General features: G+C 35.0%; 1 protein-coding gene across 1 annotated transcript; it reads right to left on the bottom strand.

Moving 5' to 3' along the window:
* Positions 1 to 1,892: 1,892 nt before the first annotated feature.
* On the bottom strand, positions 1,893 to 6,504 carry LOC123888219 (proteasome subunit beta type-3-A). The gene is made up of 6 exons (XM_045937192.1): positions 6,147 to 6,504; positions 5,951 to 6,058; positions 4,603 to 4,692; positions 3,939 to 4,023; positions 2,743 to 2,837; positions 1,893 to 2,201 (listed from the first exon to the last, which is right to left on the bottom strand). Exons 1-6 carry the CDS (start codon positions 6,332 to 6,334, stop codon positions 2,153 to 2,155), a joined length of 615 nt encoding a protein of 204 aa, XP_045793148.1. The 5' UTR covers positions 6,335 to 6,504; the 3' UTR covers positions 1,893 to 2,152.
* Between the last annotated feature and the right edge of the window lie 17,314 nt (positions 6,505 to 23,818).

The following is a 23,818-nucleotide window of genomic DNA, read 5'->3' as shown; positions in this document are numbered from 1 at the left end:
TCGTGGTTCTGGTTTCTAGGTAGAATTGAGACTAATACGCCTTATGTTTATGTTGATTGGTGTAACAACCCTTTAGCATGTCTTCATAGCATCTAACGATGTTTGTGAATTACAAGGGTTGAGACACCTTGTACTCTTTATAATTCAATTTTGATTATAAAAAAATAAAATAAATATAGTATCAAAATATTGATTTTTTCGTCAATGATTTATATTATTTACACTTTAGGAAGTGACTTAGTTATTTTTAAAGAAAATTGATGTATTTGTTCTTATATTTGAATTAAATAAATAAATCAATTCTACTATTTGATCTGTTTTTACTTATATTTTGTTTTAAAAAATAGTTACTTTATTTATTAAAAAAAAAAGTATAATTTTATGGTGCCACGTGTAGACAAAAACAATGAATTGGACCTTGAAACTATGAGAGTGGGTGTGAGATTAATCATTTGTTGTGATGAATAAACTTTGTTGACTTTTACCGTAAAAACCTCCATTCACTTTTTCCTTTTTCAACACCCTCATTCAATTCTCATCAAAACTTTTCAACAACTTTTATTTGTATTTAGGAAAGCAGCTTCATTTCGACCAAAAAAAAAAGGAAAGCAGCTTCATATTTTGTAAAATACTCCATGTGAAATTTTCGCAAGTTTAACATAATTGATGGGAACATCACACTATACGTGTATAATTTGAGATTCGACTCTTAGGCTTTGTTTGGATTGGTGGTATGAGATGGAATGGAGTGGTATGTGGTGGTATGAAGTGGTATGTGATGGTATGGATTCCATCTCATTCCATCATTTTCTCTTATTTTTCTTCCCCTCCAATTTGGGGTGTATGGGATGGAATACAAAATGTCCAAACAATGGAATACATTTTATGCTCCATTCCATCCCGCTCCGCTCCATTCCATCTTATTCCATTCCGCTCCATTCCGTTATGTACCATCAATCCAAACATAGCCTTAGATACTTCAGTTATTTATCTTAAACGTGAATTATAATCACTAAATTATTTGACAAAAAATAACTAATGCAACATTTTTTTGGTATACACATGTGAGTCTAAAAGTACATTTGAGTACTTAAATCAACAATAAGTAATTAAGGTTTTTTTTTTCAAAAAAAAAAAAGTAATTAAGGTTTTTCAAAGGTGACAAAAAATAATTACAATTTTAGTCGTAAGATACATCTATATTTACAGTTATTACTTTCGGTAAATGAAATTTATAAGAAGCTAAAAGTAACTAAAAAAAAAATCAATAATCCCAATTTCTTTATGTATCATTATAAAAATAATTTTATAAATTCAACATTTATGAGAGTTAGATCTCCGATAATGCACATAAAAAAAACAAATGTTAAATAGATCAACCATTAAAATAAAAAATATTAATCACATCAGAACCTATTCTCGACAATGAGGATACCTTCAATTATCCAAAAAAGAAAAAGAAAATTTAACTTCTCTCATCAGTCATAACTTAATTATTTAAATGACATTCATTGAACTCACTAAAGAGATCATTTGGTCGAGATTATATCTCTCAATTCAATGTATTGCCTGAGTCAAAAAACTAAAAACCCAATGCATTGTCTGAGTCGTCCGCAGTTACCTATCCATATTGACTACCTATCTATATTGACGAGTTTTCATTAATTTATTGAGTAATAAGATTTTTTTACTATATGTATGAAGAACAATAGAACAACATTCAATTTTTAAATGAAAAATGTAATAATTGTTGTTAGTATTTTCTTATGGGAAGCGCTGAATTCATGACCCTGTCACTCCAATATGAAGAAAACATGTTAGGGGAATAAAAAACGGTGAATTGGATTCTAGGACAATTTCTGTGCATAATTTGTGTCATGTGTGCCAATCAATCCTAGAAACATTTCAATAGATATCTCATAATTGAATTCACAGCATACCCAATTCCAGAATCTATTTTCACCGATAATCTTAAAAAATCTATATAGAAACAGCTGAACCAATTTGTAAATAATTTCTGGGTACGTTTAATTTAAGTGCACAATAACAAGGTAGGTACCCATTAAAAACAGATGGTACATGTTCTGTCAATCAGCTCTGAATTAAACAGGAAACAAAGTGAACTGAAGTAGCTGAGCATATGGCATAAAAGTTAATCCATTCTTCCCTTCAAAATCCTTTCCTTTACTTCTGTTGGAGTGCTGCAGCAAACAAAATTCGAGAACCAATAAGCCACCCATAATATATTATGAATGAATATGATAAAATCAAACCTAAATAAGCTTAAAAGTCGAAGAAAGGAGGATATATATATATATATATATGTATATATGTCGTAAATTCTAGAAAAAACAATGAAAAAAAGTCACAACCATGGGTAAAGATGAAAGGGTAACTTTTAAAAGCATTTAAGGAATAAAAGGAGTATTATTGAAAGTTTATTTTATCTTCCAAAGAGATCAAACAATCAGAGATGGGTAAAACGGGTAACTTTTAAAAGTCACAACCATGGGCAGCAGCCTTATGGGTTGTAACCTATTGCATTTTCTTAGTCTGGGATTTGTTTTCATCATGACTTTTTGTCACAATGATTTTCCATAGGCTAAGGCTAAAATCACTTGTCAAACCATGTGACTTGTAAAAGATGGACAAATGCATAAAAAGCAAAAAAAAAAAAAAAAAACTTTTACGTAGAAATCACAAGAATAAACTACTAAAGAAGAAGAAAATTTATAAACTTACACAACATAGACATGCCCACCCCAGCCACTAAGACAGTCACGGTCTACAGATGATAACAGTGCTTGGGAGATGGTCTCAAACAATTCCTCGGCTTCCTGTATTAAGAAACAAAACAGAACAAAGATAAGCTGCCTTTCTTAGCCGAACATGGAGAAAAAATGTTAAGAAAATCTATCAAGCTAAGCTAAATCATGGGTATGATTATGTGCAGAAATTTTGTTGCAGAAGAAACAAATGCAAAATTATGGAATGCCTAGTGGCCTCTTCTATTTCCCAGACTACCTTCACCCTAAGGAACATCTATTTCCACTCTGAAGTTAGACATTGCGCCCTACTGTTGCATTTTTATAACTCGATAACTATTTAATTTAATCCCGAACTGTTATGCGTGTTGCTTTTGCTCAGCCCTTCAACCACCGATCTTGCTATAGAACTTGTGGCCCCATACTGTAGCTCATACTATATCTAAGGCAGAACTCAGCATCTACCTTTGCTGATCCTTACTGGTTGAGTTTTGTAGTTCCCCCTGATATATGCCCAGGATCAAAGTGTCAGGTTTAGGAAATATCCCCCAAACCAGCATCAAATCCTCATGCTTGGAGCAAGCTTGTGTCCAAGCCTGAACAGTAAAAGCATAATTACATGTCTTCTATTTGGAAATGTTTGGGCTGGGAATTAAAACAGCATTCTATGAAGTGCAGGTCCATAACCAAATGCCTTTCCACCAACAATTTTCAATGTGATGGAACCACTTCCATCCATGTGGGGGCCCTTGCTTCTCTCCTACAACCAGCTGACTATTATACGACCTTATAAGCTCCATCAAACTGAAGATACAATCCTGATTCCTGAATCCCCAATTTCTTGAAAACCACCTCCCAATGAAGGATTGATGCATTCCCCAACAGATACCGAGGGTGTTAAGAGATTTTATTACCCCAAGACACTGTTTGATTTATTATTTCCTGATCCAGTTCATTAGTCTACAAATACAATACATGGATGATGGTCTGTCTAATTTAAGAAACTATGGGTGTTGAAGCATTGTAGTCTCTAGTCATATCTGTTTAGATATGCTTATTTGTTATTAAAACATTATCAGAACAAGTGAAAAACAGACATGACTGCACCAATTTGCAAAAGCACAGAGAAAAAAGTTGAGTAAAAGGCAAAACAAGTTAAACTTTGGGACAAACCATGTCAGGCTTAAACATTGCTTCACAAGCACCATACAGAGACTCAGATGCAGTACCAGCAACAACAAAATCTTTTGCAAGCTCTCTGTATATACAAAAATATAAAAATGTTAGAATCTCATAAATGCACTTTATATATATAACATTAAGATCAGTGTTCTCAAATATTGGCCATGGCAGCGCCATGGTGGATTTGACCACCGCCACGGCCAATATGTAAAGGATGGTGGCACAACAGCATTTTATGGCGGCTTAAAATGAAGTCTTAATAACAAATTTGAAAAGTAACTTCTACAACTTCATAAATTGAGGCCAATATCAAATTTATTTGATATCCACAACTTCTACAACATTAAAACACAAGAACAAAACATTTCTGAAACACCCCATGTCTAATTTTCAAGTAACTGGAATAGAATGGAAGTCTGGAACTAATAAAGTTCAGCAAAATTGTTCAGATATGCAGATGATGATTGCCCCAGCCCTCTCAAACAAATGCATAATGTGATGTAAAATACAGCTCAACAATATGTATAAGAAGCATGCATATTACTGAAATAGCATTATACAATTATACTACACATTGCAAACATTTACAACTCTTAAGGCATGCAAAGTTCCCTCTGCAAGATATATAGGAACAGAAAAGCACAATTCAACTTACTTTGCTCCAATTGCATCCATTGTACAAATGAATGGTTTGTCATCATCCCCTAATCCAGCAATTACAGGCTGGGTAAAGTATGGACCGAACCTAAAAAGAAAAAGAAAGCATATTTCATTTTTAAAGTTCCAACACAATGATTTATAAACATAACAAAAAAGAGTAACACTACACAGTCTTATAGTTTATAGTGAATCGTTGTGATGTGACCAGGTATGCAACCAACCAAAAGGAAGAAAGAGACATAGGATTTCAGAGGGTTCAAACTACAACAAATCATCGGTCTATGCCCATCAGCAAATCAGATAGAATTGACCATGATCAATTAAAACAAGTATCTGCTCAGTGCTCTACACCATTGTTGGGACTTAGATAGTGTTTGCTACAAAGCCGAACAAAATAAGGCACAGTCTAGAGAGCCTGTTCTAGTCTCTTCCATTCCACCTTCTTAACGGAACCAAAATGTACTCTTTTTCTGCCTTATATGTCTCGTTCTGTTTTACTCTTACTATTAATCAAACATACAAATTTTGTTCAGTTTTAACTAGTCTGCCAGATACTACCCTAATACACTTTGCCAAGATTTAAGACCATGGTTGCCCTCGCGGTTACTTAGCGTCTGTTTGGTAACACAGATAAGCTAACTTATAGCTCATTAGATTAGCTTATAAGCTTGTTTGACAAAATAAAACGTGTTTGGCAAAAAGCTTTTCGTTCGGGCTGATAGCTTTTTTGAGATGTTATTTCAAGTAGCGTTTGAGATTATAGCTTATAGCTTTTTACCTTTTATTCCAATTTTACCCTTATTATTTTAATTTGATTTTTTCTTTATTTATTTTTAAATATAATAACTACCACTAACCAGGTACTTTTATGTCATGCTGTACTTACAACAGCTAAATTTCCCAAAAACTTTTCAGCTATAAGCTAGCTTAAAGCTTAATTTTACCAAACAAAGCCTTAGCAATCCTTAATATTGCAGAATATTGTGGATACAGCAACAATTAAGGCCGCAATGTGGTTGCTAAGGCATCCAAAACCTGTATATTGAGGCTGAAATTGTGGTTGCAACCATGCACTTTGTGACCTAACTAATGACTCAATCCCTCGACTTCCACGACTAATGTACAATTTAAATTATCTTAATGTCACACCGAGTGCTAATTAGGGTTGGACTACACATCAAATGGTCAATATAAGAATACAAGCCACTTATAAACAGATTATAATTATCAAATTGAATCCAAAATCATCACAAAGATCTTACCTAATTCGAATAAAACAAACAAATAATCCAATTAGCATCACAAAATAAACCAAAACAAAATTAAGATCTAAATCACAATACCGTTTCTCATAGAGAATGGCAGAGACCAAACTAGCAAAAGTCTCCGGTTTCATATCACGCTCTTCACGAAGCTGATAGAGTTTGTGACGAAAAACAAGACGCTGATACCTTGAATCACAAAAACAAAAAAACAAATCAATCAGAAAATAACAAAAAGAAGAAAGAAGAAAATAAAAAAGCGAGAAAGTTAAGTTACAGTGTTTGAGCATCGGTGGCGAGGCCAGAGAGACCGATGAAGAGTTTATCGTGAATTTTGGAAATCCTTTTGAAATCGGTGGCTATGGTTTGAAGCTGAACACCGAGTCTACGATCGCTAGCAATGGCGAAGCAGTTCTTACCAACCATAGCCACTAGGGCACTTCCGTTGTACTCGAAGATCGACATGGTTTGTTTGATCTCAACAATACAGACACAATATGAATGCAAATTATAAACCCTAACTTCAGTGAATGTGATTTGTATTTGAGGAAGAAAGAAAAATTAAAATAAAACTCGTAATTCTTTTCTTTGGGGATAAGCCACCAAAAAAATAAAATAACTTAAGTATGTTTTTGACAATAAAATAACTTAAGTATGTTGGTGCTTATTTATTCATAAATCTCTTAAAAAATACTTATTGGTAAAAAATATTAAATTTAATTTATATGCACCGTCAGTTTAAAATTATTTTGCACATGCGTCAAATGATATATCGACACATCATGTATGGTAATTAAAAAACATGTTGTGTCCATTCATTATGTAGAAACGCGTCATTGGATGTATGTGCAAAAAAAATTACAAACAATTAAACTCAAAAATATTATTGAAAAATATAGTATAGATTTAAAAAGATTATTAGTTTATGTAATGTAAAATTAAAATATTAAAATTATTGCTGAGGTACTACTCCCTCTGGTAGGGTCTTCGCGGTGCGGTTTGGTTCTATTTTGAGCATAAAAGTCATTCTAATCGCAAGATAAAAATGCATGGGTTCGGTTTGGTTCGATTGATTTTTAAAAAATCATTCAAACCAAACCAAACAAATGCGGTTTGCATTGGTTCGGTTGATGTGGTTTATAGCATAACCTTTCAGTACCAAACCATTTTAAACATCCAAAAAAAATTTGAAGTTCCAAAATAAAATTGTAGTATCAATAAAAATTGTCTATCCAAAATAACATTATAGTATCTTACAATTTTAAATATCCAAAAAAAGAACTTGAATTTTCAAAATAACATCACAGTACCGATAAAAATTGTTTATCTAAAATAACATTACAACACCAAAATAACATTACGGTACAAAAAAATAAAAACAATTTGAAGTTTTATTAATTTGGTCGACTAACTTGGTAATTAGGTTATGTATATTGGAATATCAATATATAATAGTAACTTAATCCGGTTTTTGCGATATCCGCACTTTTTACGGTTTGCGGTTTAATGAGAAAGTCATCCAAATACATCCAAACAAAATGCGGATTTTGTGGTTTTCGGTTTGGTTCGGTTTACGGTTTTACTTTTGGATTAGTTCGGATATGATTACCCCTACCCTCTAGTTTTTTTTTTTTTGACGCACTCCCTCTAGTTCTTAATATAAGAAGAAATTAACTTTTTAGATACATTGAAAAGTGAATGTATCTAGTCTAAAAATTGTCTAGATACATCAATTTTTTAATGTATATAAAAAATTAATTTCTTCTTATATTAAGAACCGGATGAACTAATTGAATTGGGCGAAGATAAATTACCTCCTACCTGAATCTATTGTTGCTAACTTTCAATATATTGTTTGTTATAATTTTTTTAAAATAGATTCTTATAGTGTTATATAGGGCCTGTTCGTTATAGATTTTTTTTAAAATGGATTCTTGTAGTGTTACATAATTTTGTGTAAAAAAAATTTACAATGAAACTTTTTATAAAAGCTTCAAATGAAAATTTTGTTTGAACAGTTATTCTTAAAATGTTATTTTAGGTATTTCATCATGTTATTGAAACTTTTTTTGGATATCAAAATTTCGAAAAATCATTTAATTTTGAAGTTATTTCAAATAGATTTTTATAAAAAACTTTTTTGAAAAAATTATAATTTTAACTATATTTTGAACTTTAATAATGTGTGTTTATGTTATAGGATGTCAAATTTAGTATTTCAATTTAGAAAAAACGAATATAGAAAACTTTGTAATATTTTGAAAAATAATTTTAGAAAATCTATTTTCAAAAATACAAAAAAAAAATCCATTTTTTTAAAGCGGAAACAAATAGGCCCGTAATTTTGTGTAAAAGAAATTTACAAAGAAACTTTTTATAAAAGTTTCAAATGAAAATTTGATTTGAATAATTATTCTTAAAATGTTATTTAAGGTATTTGATTATTTTATTGAAATTTTTTTTGGATATCAAAATTTCGAAAAATCACTTAAATTTGAAGCTATTTCAAATAGATTTTCATAAAAATCATTTTTGAAATACAACTTTTTGAAAAATTTGTTATTTTGACTATTGTTGAAGTACAAAAGTAAGTATATTTTTATCGTCTCCACATGGACTGATGCGATATCGATGCTTTTCAACAATTAATATAATTTTAAGTAAAGTGGTTGACATATATGTTTGATTGCGAAAACGTGCGAAAACATAAAAGTAGTAACGATGTTTAATTTGACAGAGAGATTAAATTGCTGGGATTAGATTTCAATCATTCATTCATACATATTCCCTTAATCAGTTACACAGGTTCTAGCTGTTGGAACAAAATTGATTTGAAAATGTTTGCCCCTAAATCTATTAAGGTTTTGATGATAACAAAATATTAATAAACAATTGGAAGGACTAAAAATTTAATTTAAGTGTGCAGGACTTAGATTCAATTAAGCTCTGATTAATGATCAGAAGATAAGGACTTCAGAAGTTTGTAAGTATTCAGAAGATTGTGAGACTCAGAAGTTGTAATCTTCAGACGATGAAGTCTTCAGAACTTCTTAAGGTCTTAACTTCATCAAGCTCTGATGATCTTCTTGAAGTTTGTAAAGATTCTCTTTTGCAAGTCAACTCTTCTACCAATGAAGAAAAGGACCTTTCAAGCCTGATCAGAACAGCTAATCTCCTTCTGTCTGTTCTCTTTTGAGAACGTGGGTCATCAGTTGTGTTAGCTGAATAAGGAAAGTCTTCTCTGCAGTAGTCAAAGTACCTGAAACTCTTACTTAGTTTTGGATACAACCAAACTGCATCAAGACAGGCTGCTTGAAGACAAAAGTTTATCTACTTCAACGGTCATCTTTACAACGACTCTTTTCTAGTCATATATATACTAGAAGGATCAGATATATTATATATTAAGGATTATTAACACGGACGAAAAAAACTCTGAATTCCTCATACAAAGCTCTGAACCTCTGAACTGTGTTGTTGCACTTTTAGTTCAAATATTTAGTATTTGTTCTTCTAGGTTCTGATTAAGAGCTGTTGTATACTTTCCATTACTTTATTATATCTTGTACTTGAGATAACTTAAGCTTGTGTGCTTAAGTGTGAAGTCTTAAGCTTGTGTGCTTAAGTGTGAAGTCTTAAGCTTGTGTGCTTGAGCAGTGTTGAGAAGTCTCTTGCTTGTGTGCTTGAGCAGTTGTAATCTTGTGTGATTATAGTGAAATCCCTTGGAAGTGCAAGGGGACTGGACTACTCTCGTTTTGTGAGAGGAACCAGTATAAATTGCTTGTGTGATCTCTCTCTATCTCTCTTAACTTGTTTTATTGTGTTATTTATCCGCTGCTGTTGTAGTTAAGTTAAGAACTTGAAAAAGTTTTAAACTTGACTAAAACACAATTCAACCCCCCCCCTTCTTGTGTTTTCACACCTTCAATTGGTATCTAGAGCTCTGGTCTGTTACTTTCACTTAACAGTGAGACAGTAAAGATCTTGTGAGAACACTATGTCTGGAGGAGACGATAGTAGCACTAGAACAACCGGTGAAGCCGGTGAGGCCAGTGGAGCTGGTGGTGGTCCTAGAAATGCTTTTGGTTTTGACTACTTGAGTAATGAATCACATGAACATAGTGGCAACAGAAAAGCCCCTATATTCAATGGTGATGCATCATTATTTGAGTGGTGGAAGGAAAGACTGTATAGCAATATTACTGCTATTGATCATGAGTTGTGGGATTTGGTTGAGCTGGGAGTAACTTTTGAAAACTTAAATGAACATGGAAGATTGTCCATTGAGCATAGAAAGTTACTCACACCAGCTAACTTAAAAATCTACACTAAGCATCATAGAAGAAGCTCAAAATCTCAAGACTCTGAGTCTTGAGGCTCTGATAAGCAATCTCAGAAGCCATGAGATGGTTCTGAATGCTGACTCAGAAGCTAAGAAGAAGTCCAAGTCTGTGGCTTTACAGTCAACTAGGACTCCTTCTAAAGCTCTTAAGACTCAGCTTCTTGACATTGAAGAGGAATCTTCTGCAGATGGTCAAGAGGAGGAAATGGGTGAAGATGAATTTGCTTTATTCACCAAGTTTCAGCAATGGAACAGATTTAACAAAAGAAACTTCAGAAGTAACAGTTCCAGAAACTTTGTCAGCAAAAAGGATGATCAGAAGAACTGCTTCAACTGTAAGAAGCCAGGACACTTTATTGCTGACTGTCCAGAAATGTCTGCTAAAGACAAAAGCAAAAGATACAGCTCAAAGAAGCAACAATTTAAGAGCAAATTGAAAAAGAGTCTGATGGCTACTTTTGAAGAGCTATCATCTGAGGAAGAAGTTGAGGAAGAAGAAGAGGCAAATCTAGCCCTAATGGCTTCAACTGACTCAGATGCAGATTCAGAGGATGAATCAGAATCAGATTCAGAAGTAACAGATGAGGTATTTTCTGACTGTTCTAAATCTCAACTTATAACTGCACTTAACAAGGTCATTGAGAAACATCTCAGAGTGTTAAGTAAACAAAAAGTTTTACAAGAAAAGCTTAACACTCTGACTGAACAAGCAGAACATTTTCAAGGTCTATATCAAGAAACTCTGAATAGAGTAAATGACTTTGAAAAGGGCTGTGCTGTTTGTCACAAACCTATTGATGAGCAGGAAATAGCTCTTCAACAGTTTGTGCATCTCAACCTTGGGAAGAGCAAAGCTGCTAATAGAATTTATAATGTTTTGAGACATAGAGGAGAAGGACTTGGCTATGAATATGGTAGAACATATTCAAAGCTGAAGACCTCTGCCAAAAAGGTTGGAAAATCTTGGGTTTATTATGTTGTTCCATCCAGTGAAGAGGGAAAGAATCCTGGTATTGTTGAAAATGACAATGATGATCTGAGTGATTTAGAAGCTGACAGCTCAGAGGAACCAAGTTCATCAGGATCTGGAAAGGAAAGTTCAGAAGATAGAAGTTGTTCAGAACCTGAGAACATTAGTTCAGAAGTTCTGAAAACTTCAAAATCTGAGACTTCAAATTCTGGAACCAAAGGAACTTCAGTACCTGAGGCTAGTCAATCTAAAAGCTCAGAAGTTTTTAAAAGAAAGAATTCAAACTCCAAATCTCAGATGCAGTACAGGACTCAGATTATTTATGATTCTAGAGTCAGTAGATATAATCAATTAGAACATGGGATTGGTAATAAATACAAACCCTGGAATCATAAACAATCCAAATCCTGGAATATTAACAGACCTCAAACAAAGAAAAGATTTCAAAAAGGTTATTATTCCAAACCAAGATCTTTCTCTAACACTAGACAACATAGTAAGCAATTGTGGACTAACAAGCTGTTGGAACAAAATTGATTTAAAAAATGTTTGCCCCTAAATCTATAAAGGTTTTGATGATAACAAAGTATTAATAAACAATTGGAAGGACTAAAAATTTATTTTAAGTGCGCAGATATAAGCATCAGATAAGCTCTGAGTGAAGCTCAGAGGATGTGAATTCAGAAGTTCACAAGCGCTCAGAAGATGTTGGACTTCAGAAGTTACAACCTTCAGATGATGAAGTCTTCAGAACTTCTTGAGTGACTAAAGCTTCATCAACCTCTGAAGATCTCTTTGAAAGCTGTAAAGATTCCCTTTGCAAGTCAACTCTTCTACCAATGAAGAAAAGGACCTTTCAAGCCTGATCAGAACAGCTAATCTCGTTTTGTCTGTCCTCACTTAAGAACGTGGGTCTTCAGACTTGTTAGCTGAATAAGGAAAGTCCACTCTGCAATAGTCAAAGTATCTGAAACTCTTACTCAGTTTAGATACAAACAAACTGCATCAAGACAGACTGCTTGAAGACAAAAGATTATCAACTCCAACGGTTCTTTTTGCAACGACTCTTTTCTGGTGGTATATATACTAGAAGGATCAGCTGCATAAAATATAACATTATTAAGGAATTGACGTGCGCTGAACAAACTCTGAATTCTGTGTATACAAGCTCTGAACCTCTTATCAAGTGTTTTTGCACTTTAGTCAAATACTCTGTACTCTTTGTATTTGCTCTCTTTAGGTTCATCTAAGAGCATTTGTATATTTTCATATACTTTACTATTACTTGAGGAAACTTAAGCTTGTGTGCTTAAGTGTGAAGTCTTAAGCTTGTGTGCTTGAGCATTGTTGAGAAGTCTCTTGCTTGTGTGCTTGAGCATGTGTAATCTTGTGTGATTATAGTGAAATCCCTTGGAAGTGCAAGGGGACTGGACTACTCTCGTTTTGTGAGAGGAACCAGTATAAATTGCTTGTGTGATCTCTCTCTCTCTCTCTTAACTTGTTTTATTGTGTTATTTATCCGCTGCTGTTGTAGTTAAGTTAAGAACTTGAAAAAGTTTTAAACTTGACTAAAACACAATTCAACCCCCCCTTCTTGTGTTTTCACACCTTCAATTGGTATCTAGAGCTCTGGTCTGTTACTTTCACTTAACAGTGAGACAGTAAAGATCTTGTGAGAACACTATGTCTGGAGGAGACGATAGTAGTACTAGAACAACCGGTGAAGCCGGTGAGGCCAGTGGTGCTGGTGGTGGTCCTAGAAATGCCTTTGGTTTTGACTACTTAAGTAATGAATCACATGAACATAGTGGCAATAGAAAAGCCCCTATATTCAATGGTGATGCATCATTATTTGAGTGGTGGAAGGAAAGACTGTATAGCAATATTACTGCTATTGATCATGAGTTGTGGGATTTGGTTGAGCTGGGAGTAACTTTTGAAAACTTAAATGAACATGGAAGATTGTCCATTGAGCATAGAAAGTTACTCACACCAGCTAACTTAAAAACCTACACTAAGCATCATAGAGTAAAGGACATTGTTGTTGGTGCTATTAGACATGAAGATTATGTCGGAATAGAAAACAAGTCTACTGCTAAATCTATCTTTGATTCGATGTGTGCTACCTATGATGGTAATGAAAAGGTTCAAGAGGCTAAGGCTAGTCTCTTGATAAGGCAATATAAACTATTCACTATGCAACAAGATGAAAACATTGAGACTATGTTTACAAGGTTTCAAATACTTGTATCTGGTCTTAAAGCTCTTAAGAGAAGTTATTCCACCTATGACCATGTTCAGAAGATTCTGAGAAGTCTTCCTATTGCTTGGAGACCTAAGGTCACTGCAATAGAGGAAGCTCAAAATCTCAAGACTCTGAGTCTTGAGGCTCTGATAAGCAATCTCAGAAGCCATGAGATGGTTCTGAATGCTGATTCAGAAGCTAAGAAGAAGTCCAAGTCTGTGGCTTTACAGTCAACTAGGACTCCTTCTAAAGCTCTTAAGACTCAGCTTCTTGACATTGAAGAGGAATCTTCTGCAGATGGTCAAGAGGAGGAAATGGGTGAAGATGAGTTTGCTTTATTCACCAAGTTTCAGCAATGGAACAGATTTAACAAAAGAAATTTCAGAGGTAACAGCTCCAGAAATTTTGTCAGCAAAAAGGATGATCAGAAGAACTGCTTCAACTGTAAGAAGCCAGGACACTTTATTGCTGATTGTCCAGAAATGTCTGCTAAAGACAAAAGCAAAAGATACAGCTCAAAGAAGCAACAATTCAAGAGCAAATTGAAAAAGAGTCTGATGGCTACTTTTGAAGAGCTATCATCTGAGGAAGAAGTTGAGGAAGAAGAAGAGGCAAATCTAGCCCTGATGGCTTCAGCTGACTCAGATGCAGACTCAGAGGATGAATCAGAATCAGAATCAGATTCAGAAGTAACAGATGAGGTATTTTCAGACTGTTCTAAATCTCAACTTATAACTGCACTTAACAAGGTCATTGAGAAACATCTCAGAGTGTTAAGCAAACAAAAAGTTTTACAAGAAAAACTTAACACTCTGACTGATCAAAGCAAAACATTTTCAAGGTCTATATCAAGAAACTCTAAATAGAGTAAATGACTTTGAAAAAGGTTGTGCTGTTTGTCACAAACCTATTGATGAGCAGGAAATAGCTCTTCAACAGTTTGTGCATCTCAACCTTGGGAAGAGCAAAGCTGCTAATAGAATTTATAATGTTTTGAGACATAGAGGAGAAGGACTTGGCTATGAATATGGTAGAACATATTCAAAGCTAAAGACCTCTGCCAAAAAGGTTGGAAAATCTTGGGTTTATTATGTTGTTCCACAAAGTGAAGAGGGAAAGAATCCTCGTAGTGTTGAAAATGACAAAGATGATCTGAGTGATTTAGAAGCTGACAGCTCAGAGGAACCCAGTTCCTCAGGATCTGGAGAAAGAAGTTCAGAAGATAGAAGTTGTTCAGAACCTGAGAACATCAGTTCAGAAGTTCTGAAAGCTTCAACATCTGAGACTTCAAATTCTGGATCCAAAGGAACTTCAGTACCTGAAGCTAGTCAATCTAAAAGATCAGAAGTTTTTAAAAGAAAAAATTCTAAATCTCAGATGGAGTACAGGACTCAGATTATTTATGATTCTAGAGTCAGTAGATATAATCAATCAGAACATAGGATTGGTGATAAATACAAACCCTGGAATCATAAACAATACAAATCCTGGAATAATAACAGATTTCAAATGAAAAGGTTTCAAAAAGGTCATTATTCCAAACCAAGATTTTTCTCTAACACTAGACAACATAGTAAGCATGTATGGACTAACAAGCGTGGACCCAGAAGATGGGTACCAAAAGCTGAAATAATGTATCATTCAGATTTACCAACTAGGAAAGGATATGTCCTACCTAGAGTGTGGAAACAAGTCCTATGCAAAGGAAGAAGGGCTTATGTCCTAGACAAATGGCTGACAAGTTCTCAAGCTAACAATCAGAACTTGATAAATGAAGAGGAAGAATACTGGGATGACTTTATCATTAACCTTGATGAAGAGTTCTATCGCAATGATTAAAGTTGTTTCTCATACAGCCTGCCACTCAAAGAAGTATCATGAAACACTCATGGTATCTGGATAGTGGATGTTCAAGGCATATGACTGGTGACAAACAACTATTTTCTAAGCTGACTATGAAAGAAGGAGGATCTGTTGGCTTTGGAGGCAATCAAAAAGGAAAGATAATAGGTACAGGTACAGTAGGTAATTCTTCCCTATCTATTAATGATGTTTGGTTAGTAGATGGACTCAAACATAACTTATTGAGCATAAGTCAATTTTGCGACAATGGTTATGTAGTTGTCTTTAATAAGGAATCATGTACTGTATCTAAACAATCTGATAACTCCATTATATTCAAAGGTCTGAGAAAGAACAATGTTTATAAAATTAATCTTTCTGATTTGAATGAACAAAAAGTGTTGTGTCTTTTGACCTTGAGTGAAGAAAAATGGATCTGGCATAAGAGGTTAGGCCATGCTAACTGGAGGTTAATCTCTAAGCTTAGTAAGCTTGACCTTGTCAGAGGTTTACCAAAAATCAAATATCACTCAAACACACTTTGTGGTTCTTGTCAAAAAGGAAAAATTACAAAATCATCTTTTAAACCTAAAAACATTGTTTCTACCTCAAGACCATTGGAACTTCTTCACATTGATCTTTTTGGGCCAGTTCACACTGCCTCTATCAATGGAAAGAAGTATGGATTAGTAATTGTTGATGATTACAGTAGATGGACTTGGGTAAAATTCTTAAGAACAAAAGATGAAGCTTATGATGAGTTTAGCATCTTCTGCAAACAAATTCAAAATGAAAAAGGCTACACTATTTTAAAAGTTAGAAGTGATCATGGTGGAGAATTTGAAAATGAACCTTTTGAAAACTTTTGTGAAAAATATGGCATCTTGCATGAATTCTCTTCTCCTAGAACTCCTCAACAAAATGGGGTTGTAGAAAGGAAGAATAGAACTCTGCAAGAAATGGCCAGAACCATGATGCATGAAACTAATGTAGCAAAATTTTTATGGGCAGAAGCTGTAAACACAGCATGTTATGTTCAAAATAGAATCTATATCAGATCTAAATTGAACAAAACTGCTTATGAATTGTTCAAAGGAAGAAAGCCTGACATTTCTTATTTTCATCAGTTTGGATGTACATGTTACATCTTAAATAACAAAGTCCATCTAAAGAAATTTGATGCTAGAGGTTATAAGGGTATTTTTATAGGATACTCTGAACGCTCAAAAGCATACAGACTGTATATTTCTGAAACACATACTGTGGAAGAAACTATGCATGTCAAATTTGATGACAAAGAGCCTGATCAAGTGTCAGAGCTTGTGGAAGGTTTGTCTAGATTTCAGGTATCAGAGGATCAGTATTCAGATATTCCAGACTACTCAGAACATCCATTCTCTGAAGAACCTCTGAATATGACAGTTCCTACAGACTCTGAACAACAAAGAACTGAAGCAACTGCTGAACCTGCTGATGATGAGTCTGAAGATGATGAGCCCCCAAGAAATACTTTCAAATGCAAATCATCACATCCAGAGGAACTGATCTTAGGCAACAAGGATAGTCCAATGAAGACAAGATCTCAACTAAGAAATGAGGAATCTTTAGTTGGTCTTATCTCAATGATGGAACCTTCAAAGATCGATGAAGCTCTGAAAGATGATGCTTGGATTGTGGCAATGCAAGAAGAGCTGAATCAATTTCAAAGGAATGATGTATGGACTCTAGTGCCTAAACCTTCACACAAGAACATTATTGGAACAAAATGGGTATTCAGAAACTAGCTGAATGAACAAGGTGAAGTGGTAAGAAATAAGGCTAGATTGGTCGCACAAGGTTATAGTCAGCAAGAGGGGATTGACTATACTGAAACCTTTGCACCAGTTGCTAGACTTGAAGCAATCAGGTTACTTCTATCTTATGCTGTTAATCATGGAATAACTTTGTATCAGATGGATGTTAAGAGTGCCTTCTTAAATGGTTTTATTTCTGAAGAAGTGTATGTTAAGCAACCTCCTGGTTTTGAAGATATCTCAAATCCAGAACATGTCTTCAAATTGAAGAAATCACTGTATGGTCTGAAACAAGCTCCAAGAGCTTGGTATGATAGACTCAGTAATTTCCTTCTTGAAAAGGGTTTTGAAAAAGGGAAGGTTGACTGCACACTCTTTAGAAAAACAACCAAAGAAGACATTTTAATCATTCAAATTTATGTTGATGATATTATTTTTGGTTCAACTAATGCCTCCTTGTGCAAGAATTTTTCTAAGATAATGCAGGATGAATTTGAAATGAGCATGATGGGAGAATTGAAATTCTTTCTGGGAATTCAAATCAATCAGAAGAAGGAAGGAACTTATGTTCATCAATCAAAATATACCAAGGAACTTCTGAAGAAATTCAACCTAGATGATTGCAAGATAATGAACACTCCTATGCATCCAACTACCAACATGAGCAAGTCAGAAGAAGAAGGAAAAGTAGATCAAAAGGTCTACAGAGGTATGATTGGTTCCTTACTCTATCTGACAGCCTCTAGATCAGATATTTTATTCAGTGTTTGCTTGTGTGCAAGATTCCAGTCAGATCCTAGAGAATCTCATCTTACTGCTGTAAAGAGAATCTTTAGGTATCTGAAAGGAACAACTAATCTTGGACTTCTCTATAAGAAATCCAATGATTATGTGCTAAATGGATTCTGTGATGCTGACTATGCTGGAGATAAAATTGAAAGAAAATCCACAAGTGGCAATTGTCAATTTGTTGGTGAAAACCTTATCTCCTGGGCTAGTAAAAGACAAACTACTATAGCTTTGTCTACAGCAGAAGCAGAATACATTTCAGCAGCTAAGTGTTGCACACAACTACTCTGGCTAAAATATCAGTTAGAAGATTAGCAGGTAAGCAGTCACAATATTCCTTTATATTGTGATAACACTGCAGCCATTCATTTATCTAAAAATCCTATCCTACACTCTAGAGCCAAACATATTGAAATCAAACACCATTTTATCAGAGATTATGTTCAGAGAGGCATTATAGATATTAAGTTTGTTGATACTAAAAATCAATGGGCTGATATATTTACTAAAGCTTTATCTGTTGAGAGATTTGATTTTATTAAGAAACATCTGAACATGTTTTCAATCTCTGAATGAAAATTTTATTTGGCTATTAAAGTGTAAGAGGTTATGTATATCAGAACTTATGATTCAGAACATCTGAAACACAAGCTCTGAGGTACTTAACTCTGATAGAGAATTTTAAAAATCTCAGAGGCTCTGAACTATTTAAGTGGAAAACGTTTAGTATTCGCTGCTGAACAGTTGTCCATTAAAATAGCAGTTACCGAGTAAATTTCTGCACGTGGTCTTCGTGTGTCAGGTAGTGGGTGGTTAATGATGATTTTTGGTATTCAACTTTCTGTCAATTAGCGTAACTTCCCAAATTTGCTATTTTCGTGTTAACTGTGTGCATTTAAATAAAACTTACACAATACACTTGCACACTTCTCACTTTCACAACCTACACTTTTTTTTTCTCTCTAAACCTTCAACAAAAATTTCTTTCTCTCTCATTAGTTCCTACCCTTACCTAAACTCCATCATGGCTGGTTCTTCATCTTCTTCAACAACAAAGATTCCACCGTTCATGTTTAGAAATCTTCAAATCGTTGGGAACGAAATGGAGTTTCCAGAATCTGAACTCATCTTTCTTTCTGAGAAGATGATCGATTTTGATAGCTTGAAGGCAAATGGGTTCGATGTGAAACATTACTTCTCCGCTCAAGGATGGGATAAGTACTTCAACATGCTAAATGGTCCTATTTACCCAGATCTCTTGAAGAAATTCTGGATGAAAGCTAAGGTTTTTGATAAGGCTGAAGCTAAACAGGAAGAACTTGCTGCTATTGAAAGAGATCCTAGTTTAAAAGGTAAATCTAGGAAATAAATGGGTTTATTGGAGTTCACTGGAAAACAGATTAGGTCAAATATCTGTGGTATGAACCTAGCTTTCTCTCCTATTCATTTCAATGTTTTGCTTGGTTTGGATAACTCTGGGATAGAGTTGGATGTTTTTGAGAAGGACACAAGGTACAGAAATGATCTTCTGGCTCTGATGTGTACAGATTTGAAGCTGAAGGGTAAAGTCAAGGGTTTAACTGATGTCTGCAGAGTGCTATTCAAGATCATACTAGCTGCTATCAGTCCAAGAGTTGGTGGTACTGATACAATCTCCTGGACTCATCGTCATCTGATCTACTTCCTTCTGAAAGAAATGAAAGTGAATCTGGGAGAATACTTCTTTGAGAGGATCTGTGAGGCAATCTTCTTAAGCAAATCTCAGAGGAAGACAGCCATAGCTTATCCAAGATTACTCTCAGACCTTCTTTATCAAGGTCATGTTGTTCAGAATCTGAAGAAGTTCCATCCAGAACTTGTGGAAAAGAAGTTCACTCCTGAGATTCTGAATGCAAGTTTTCTAACCAAGATGCGTCTCATCTCGTCAAAAGTGGTTCCACCTCCACAAGAGTTTACAGCCAGTCTTGAAGATCGTCTGTATGTGGATGAATATCCAGTAATCTCTGAAATGGATGCTGAGCACATCATCCAAGATTATCTGGAAGTTCTTAGAAAAGAAGGATATACTGTTGATAGGAGTATGGTTCCAAAAGCTCCTGTAAACTTGTATAATCCTAAGAGGAAACTTAAGAGGAAAGCTGAACAAGAAAAACCAGATCTTCTGGCTCAGAAGAAGGTTAAAGTAGAAGAAGCTGTTGCTGAGCAGAGAACAAAAAGGAAACATGAAGCTAGTTCTGGAAAAGCTGCTGCAACTTCATCAAAGAAGGATATTATTATTGATGAAGAGGAAAGTGAAGACAGTGACTCCTCTGAAACTCAGTCTAAATCAGAAACTGAGTCTGATGAAGAAACTCTGAGTACTAGGATGCATCAGAAACAAGTTCCTGATCCTAAAGGTAAGACTCCTAAGTACATCTTTAATGAAGCTGAAATTGGAATAGGGTTTACCAAACCACTTAGAACTATTCTTCCCAACATTTCACCTTCTGATAACCCTCTTTCTGAACTAGAAAAACACCTGAGCCCTGACCCCCTCAATAATCAGCCTCTTACTCATGAAACCCACAAATCTTCTTCACCTCCTAAACCAAAATCACCTCTACCTCAACCTCAACCACAAAAACAATCACCTGACATTCCACCATCTGAACCTCAACCAGATATTTCAACTGCTAAACAACCCTCTGAACCAACCCCTGAACACAAATCTCCTGAACCTACCCCTGCACACAAAACTCCTGAACCATCACCTGAACACATCTATCCTGAATCAACATCTGACATCTCTTCCTCTGAATCAACTCCTGAACCCAATCCTAATCCAAGTACTGAGCATGTTTCTCCTGCACGCATTCATACTTGTGCCCCTAACCCTTCAGAAGCAGAAGTTGTTATCATTGACAACCCTGCTAATGACCCAACAAAACTCTCTACCATTCCCAATATCTCACCCTCATCCTCTGACCCTTTTGGTAACCTCTCCAATCAGCTGTATGATGATTTACTTAGGTTATCCCATATTCAGGACAAGTTTTTGGTGTGTCCCTCTGATGTGGATATGGAGGTGTCACTAATCAAGGCTAGAATCTGCAAAGCTCTGGATGCAGTGGGTGATGAGATCAAGACTGTGATTGGACAACGGTGTTGGAACAAAATTGATTTAAAAATGTTAGCCCCTAAATCTATAAAGGTTTTGATGATAACAAAGTATTAATAAACAATTGGAAGGACTAAAAATTTATTTTAAGTGCGCAGATATAAGCATCAGATAAGCTCTGAGTGAAGCTCAGAGGATGTGAATTCAGAAGTTCACAAGCGCTCAAAAGATGTTGGACTTCAGAAGTTACAACCTTCAGATGATGAAGTCTTCAGAACTTCTTGAGTGACTAAAGCTTCATCAACCTCTGAAGATCTTTTTGAAAGCTGTGAAGATTCCCTTTGCAAGTCAACTCTTCTACCAATGAAGAAAAGGACCTTTCAAGCCTGATCAGTTCAGCTACTCTCGTTTTGTCTGTCCTCACTTGAGAACGTGGGTCTTCAGACTTGTTAGCTGAATAAGGAAAGTCTACTCTGCAGTAGTCAAAGTATCTGAAACTCTTACTCAGTTTAGATACAAACAAACTGCATCAAGACAAACTGCTTGAAGACAAAAGATTATCAACTCCAACGGTTCTTTTTGCAACGACTCTTTTCTGGTGGTATATATACTAGAAGGATCAGTTGCATTAACAACAACAATTATTAAGGATTGAACGTGCGCTGAACAAACTCTGAATTCTGTGTATACAAGCTCTGAACCTCTTATCAAGTGTTTTTGCACTTTAGTCAAATACTCTGTACCCTTTGTATTTGCTCTCTTTAGGTTCTTCTAAGAGCATCTGTATACTTTCATATACTTTACTATTACTTGAGGTAACTTAAGCTTGTGTGCTTAAGTGTGAAGTCTTAAGCTTGTGTGCTTGAGCATTGTTGTGAAGTCTCTTGCTTGTGTGCTTGAGCAGGTGTAATCTTGTGTGATTATAGTGAAATCCCTTGGAAGTGCAAGGGGACTGGACTACTCTCGTTTTGTGAGAGGAACCAGTATAAATTGCCTGTGTACTTTCTCTCTATATCTTGTTATTATTTGTGTTATTTATCCGCTGCTAACTTAGTTGAGTTAAGAACTTGAAAAAGTTTTAACTTAGCTAAAACACAATTCAACCCCCCCTTCTTGTGTTTTCACACCTTCAATTGGTATCTAGAGCTCTGGTCTGTTACTTTCACTTAACAGTGAGAAAGTAAAGATCTTGTGAGAACACTATGTCTGGAGGAGACGATAGTAGTACTAGAACTACCGGTGAAGCCGGTGAGGCCAGTGGTGCTGGTGGTGGTCCTAGAAATGCTTTTGGTTTTGACTATTTAAGTAATGAATCACATGAACATAGTGGCAATAGAAAAGCCCCTATATTCAATGGTGATGCATCTTTATTTGAGTGGTGGAAGGAAAGACTGTATAGCAATATTACTGCTATTGATCATGAGTTGTGGGATTTGGTTGAGCTGGGAGTAACTTTTGAAAACTTAAATGAACATGGAAGATTGTGCATTGAGCATAGAAAGTTACTCACACCAGCTAACTTAAAAACCTACACTAAGCATCATAGAGTAAAGGACATTGTTGTTGGTGCTATTAGACATGAGGATTATGTCAGAATAGAGAACAAGTCTACTGCTAAATCTATCTTTGACTCTATGTGTGCTACCTATGATGGTAATGAAAAGGTTCAAGAGGCTAAGGCTAGTCTCTTGATAAGGCAATATGAACTATTCACTATGCAACAAGATGAAAACATTGAGACTATGTTTACAAGGTTTCAAATCCTTGTATCTGGTCTTAAAGCTCTTAAGAGAAGTTATTCCACCTATGACCATGTTCAGAAGATTCTGAGAATTCTTCCTATTGCTTGGAGACCTAAGGTCACTGCAATAGAGGAAGCTCAAAATCTCAAGACTCTGAATCTTGAGGCTCTGATAAGCAATCTCAGAAGCCATGAGATGGTTCTGAATGCTGATTCAGAAGCTAAGAAGAAGTCCAAGTCTGTGGCTTTACAGTCAACTAGGACTCCTTCTAAAGCTCTTAAGACTCAGCTTCTTGACATTGAAGAGGAATCTTCTGCAGATGGTCAAGAGGAGGAAATGGGTGAAGATGAGTTTGCTTTATTCACCAAGTTTCAGCAATGGAACAGATTTAACAAAAGAAATTTCAGAGGTAACAGCTCCAGAAATTTTGTCAGCAAAAAGGATGATCAGAAGAACTGCTTCAACTGTAAGAAGCCAGGACACTTTATTGCTGATTGTCCAGAAATGTCTGCTAAAGACAAAAGCAAAAGATACAGCTTAAAGAAGCAACAATTCAAGAGCAAATTGAAAAAGAGTCTGATGGCTACTTTTGAAGAGCTATCATCTGAGGAAGAAGTTGAGGAAGAAGAAGAGGCAAATCTAGCCCTGATGGCTTCAACTGACTCAGATGCAGACTCAGAAGATGAATCAGAATCAGATACAGAAGTAACTGATGAGGTATTTTCTGACTGCTCTAAATCTCAACTTATAACTCCACTTAACAAGGTCATTGAGAAACATCTCAGAGTGTTAAGTAAACAAAAAGTTTTACAAGAAAAGCTTAACACTCTGACTGAACAAGCAGAACATTTTCAAGGTCTATATCAAGAAACTCTGAATAGAGTAAATGACTTTGAAAAGGGTTGTGCTGTTTGTCACAAACCTATTGATGAGCAGGAAATAGCTCTTCAACAGTTTGTGCATCTCAACCTTGGGAAGAGCAAAGCTGCTAATAGAATTTATAATGTTTTGAGACATAGAGGAGAAGGACTTGACTATGAATATGGTAAAACATATTCAAAGCTGAAGACCTTTGCCAAAAAGGTTGGAAAATCTTGGGTTTATTATGTTGTTCCACCAAGTGAAGAGG

This window comes from Trifolium pratense, linkage group LG6 (genome assembly GCF_020283565.1).
Source record: "Trifolium pratense cultivar HEN17-A07 linkage group LG6, ARS_RC_1.1, whole genome shotgun sequence".
Taxonomy (NCBI): Eukaryota; Viridiplantae; Streptophyta; class Magnoliopsida; order Fabales; family Fabaceae; genus Trifolium; species Trifolium pratense.
The sequence above is the reverse complement of the archived record's forward strand: the minus strand, read 5'-3'. Positions and strand labels throughout refer to the sequence as shown.

Excerpts from the sequence above, each read along its gene's own strand:
- LOC123888219 (XM_045937192.1), bottom strand. The coding sequence starts at position 6,334 with ATGTCGATCTTCGAGTACAACGGAAGTGCCCTAGTGGCTATGGTTGGT. Across the intron at positions 6,059-6,146 it reads GCCACCGATGCTCAAACACT|GTATCAGCGTCTTGTTTTTC; the intron begins GTAACTTAACTT and ends TTGTGATTCAAG. Across the intron at positions 2,202-2,742 it reads GGTGGGCATGTCTATGTTGT|CACTCCAACAGAAGTAAAGG; the intron begins GTAAGTTTATAA and ends TGTTTGCTGCAG.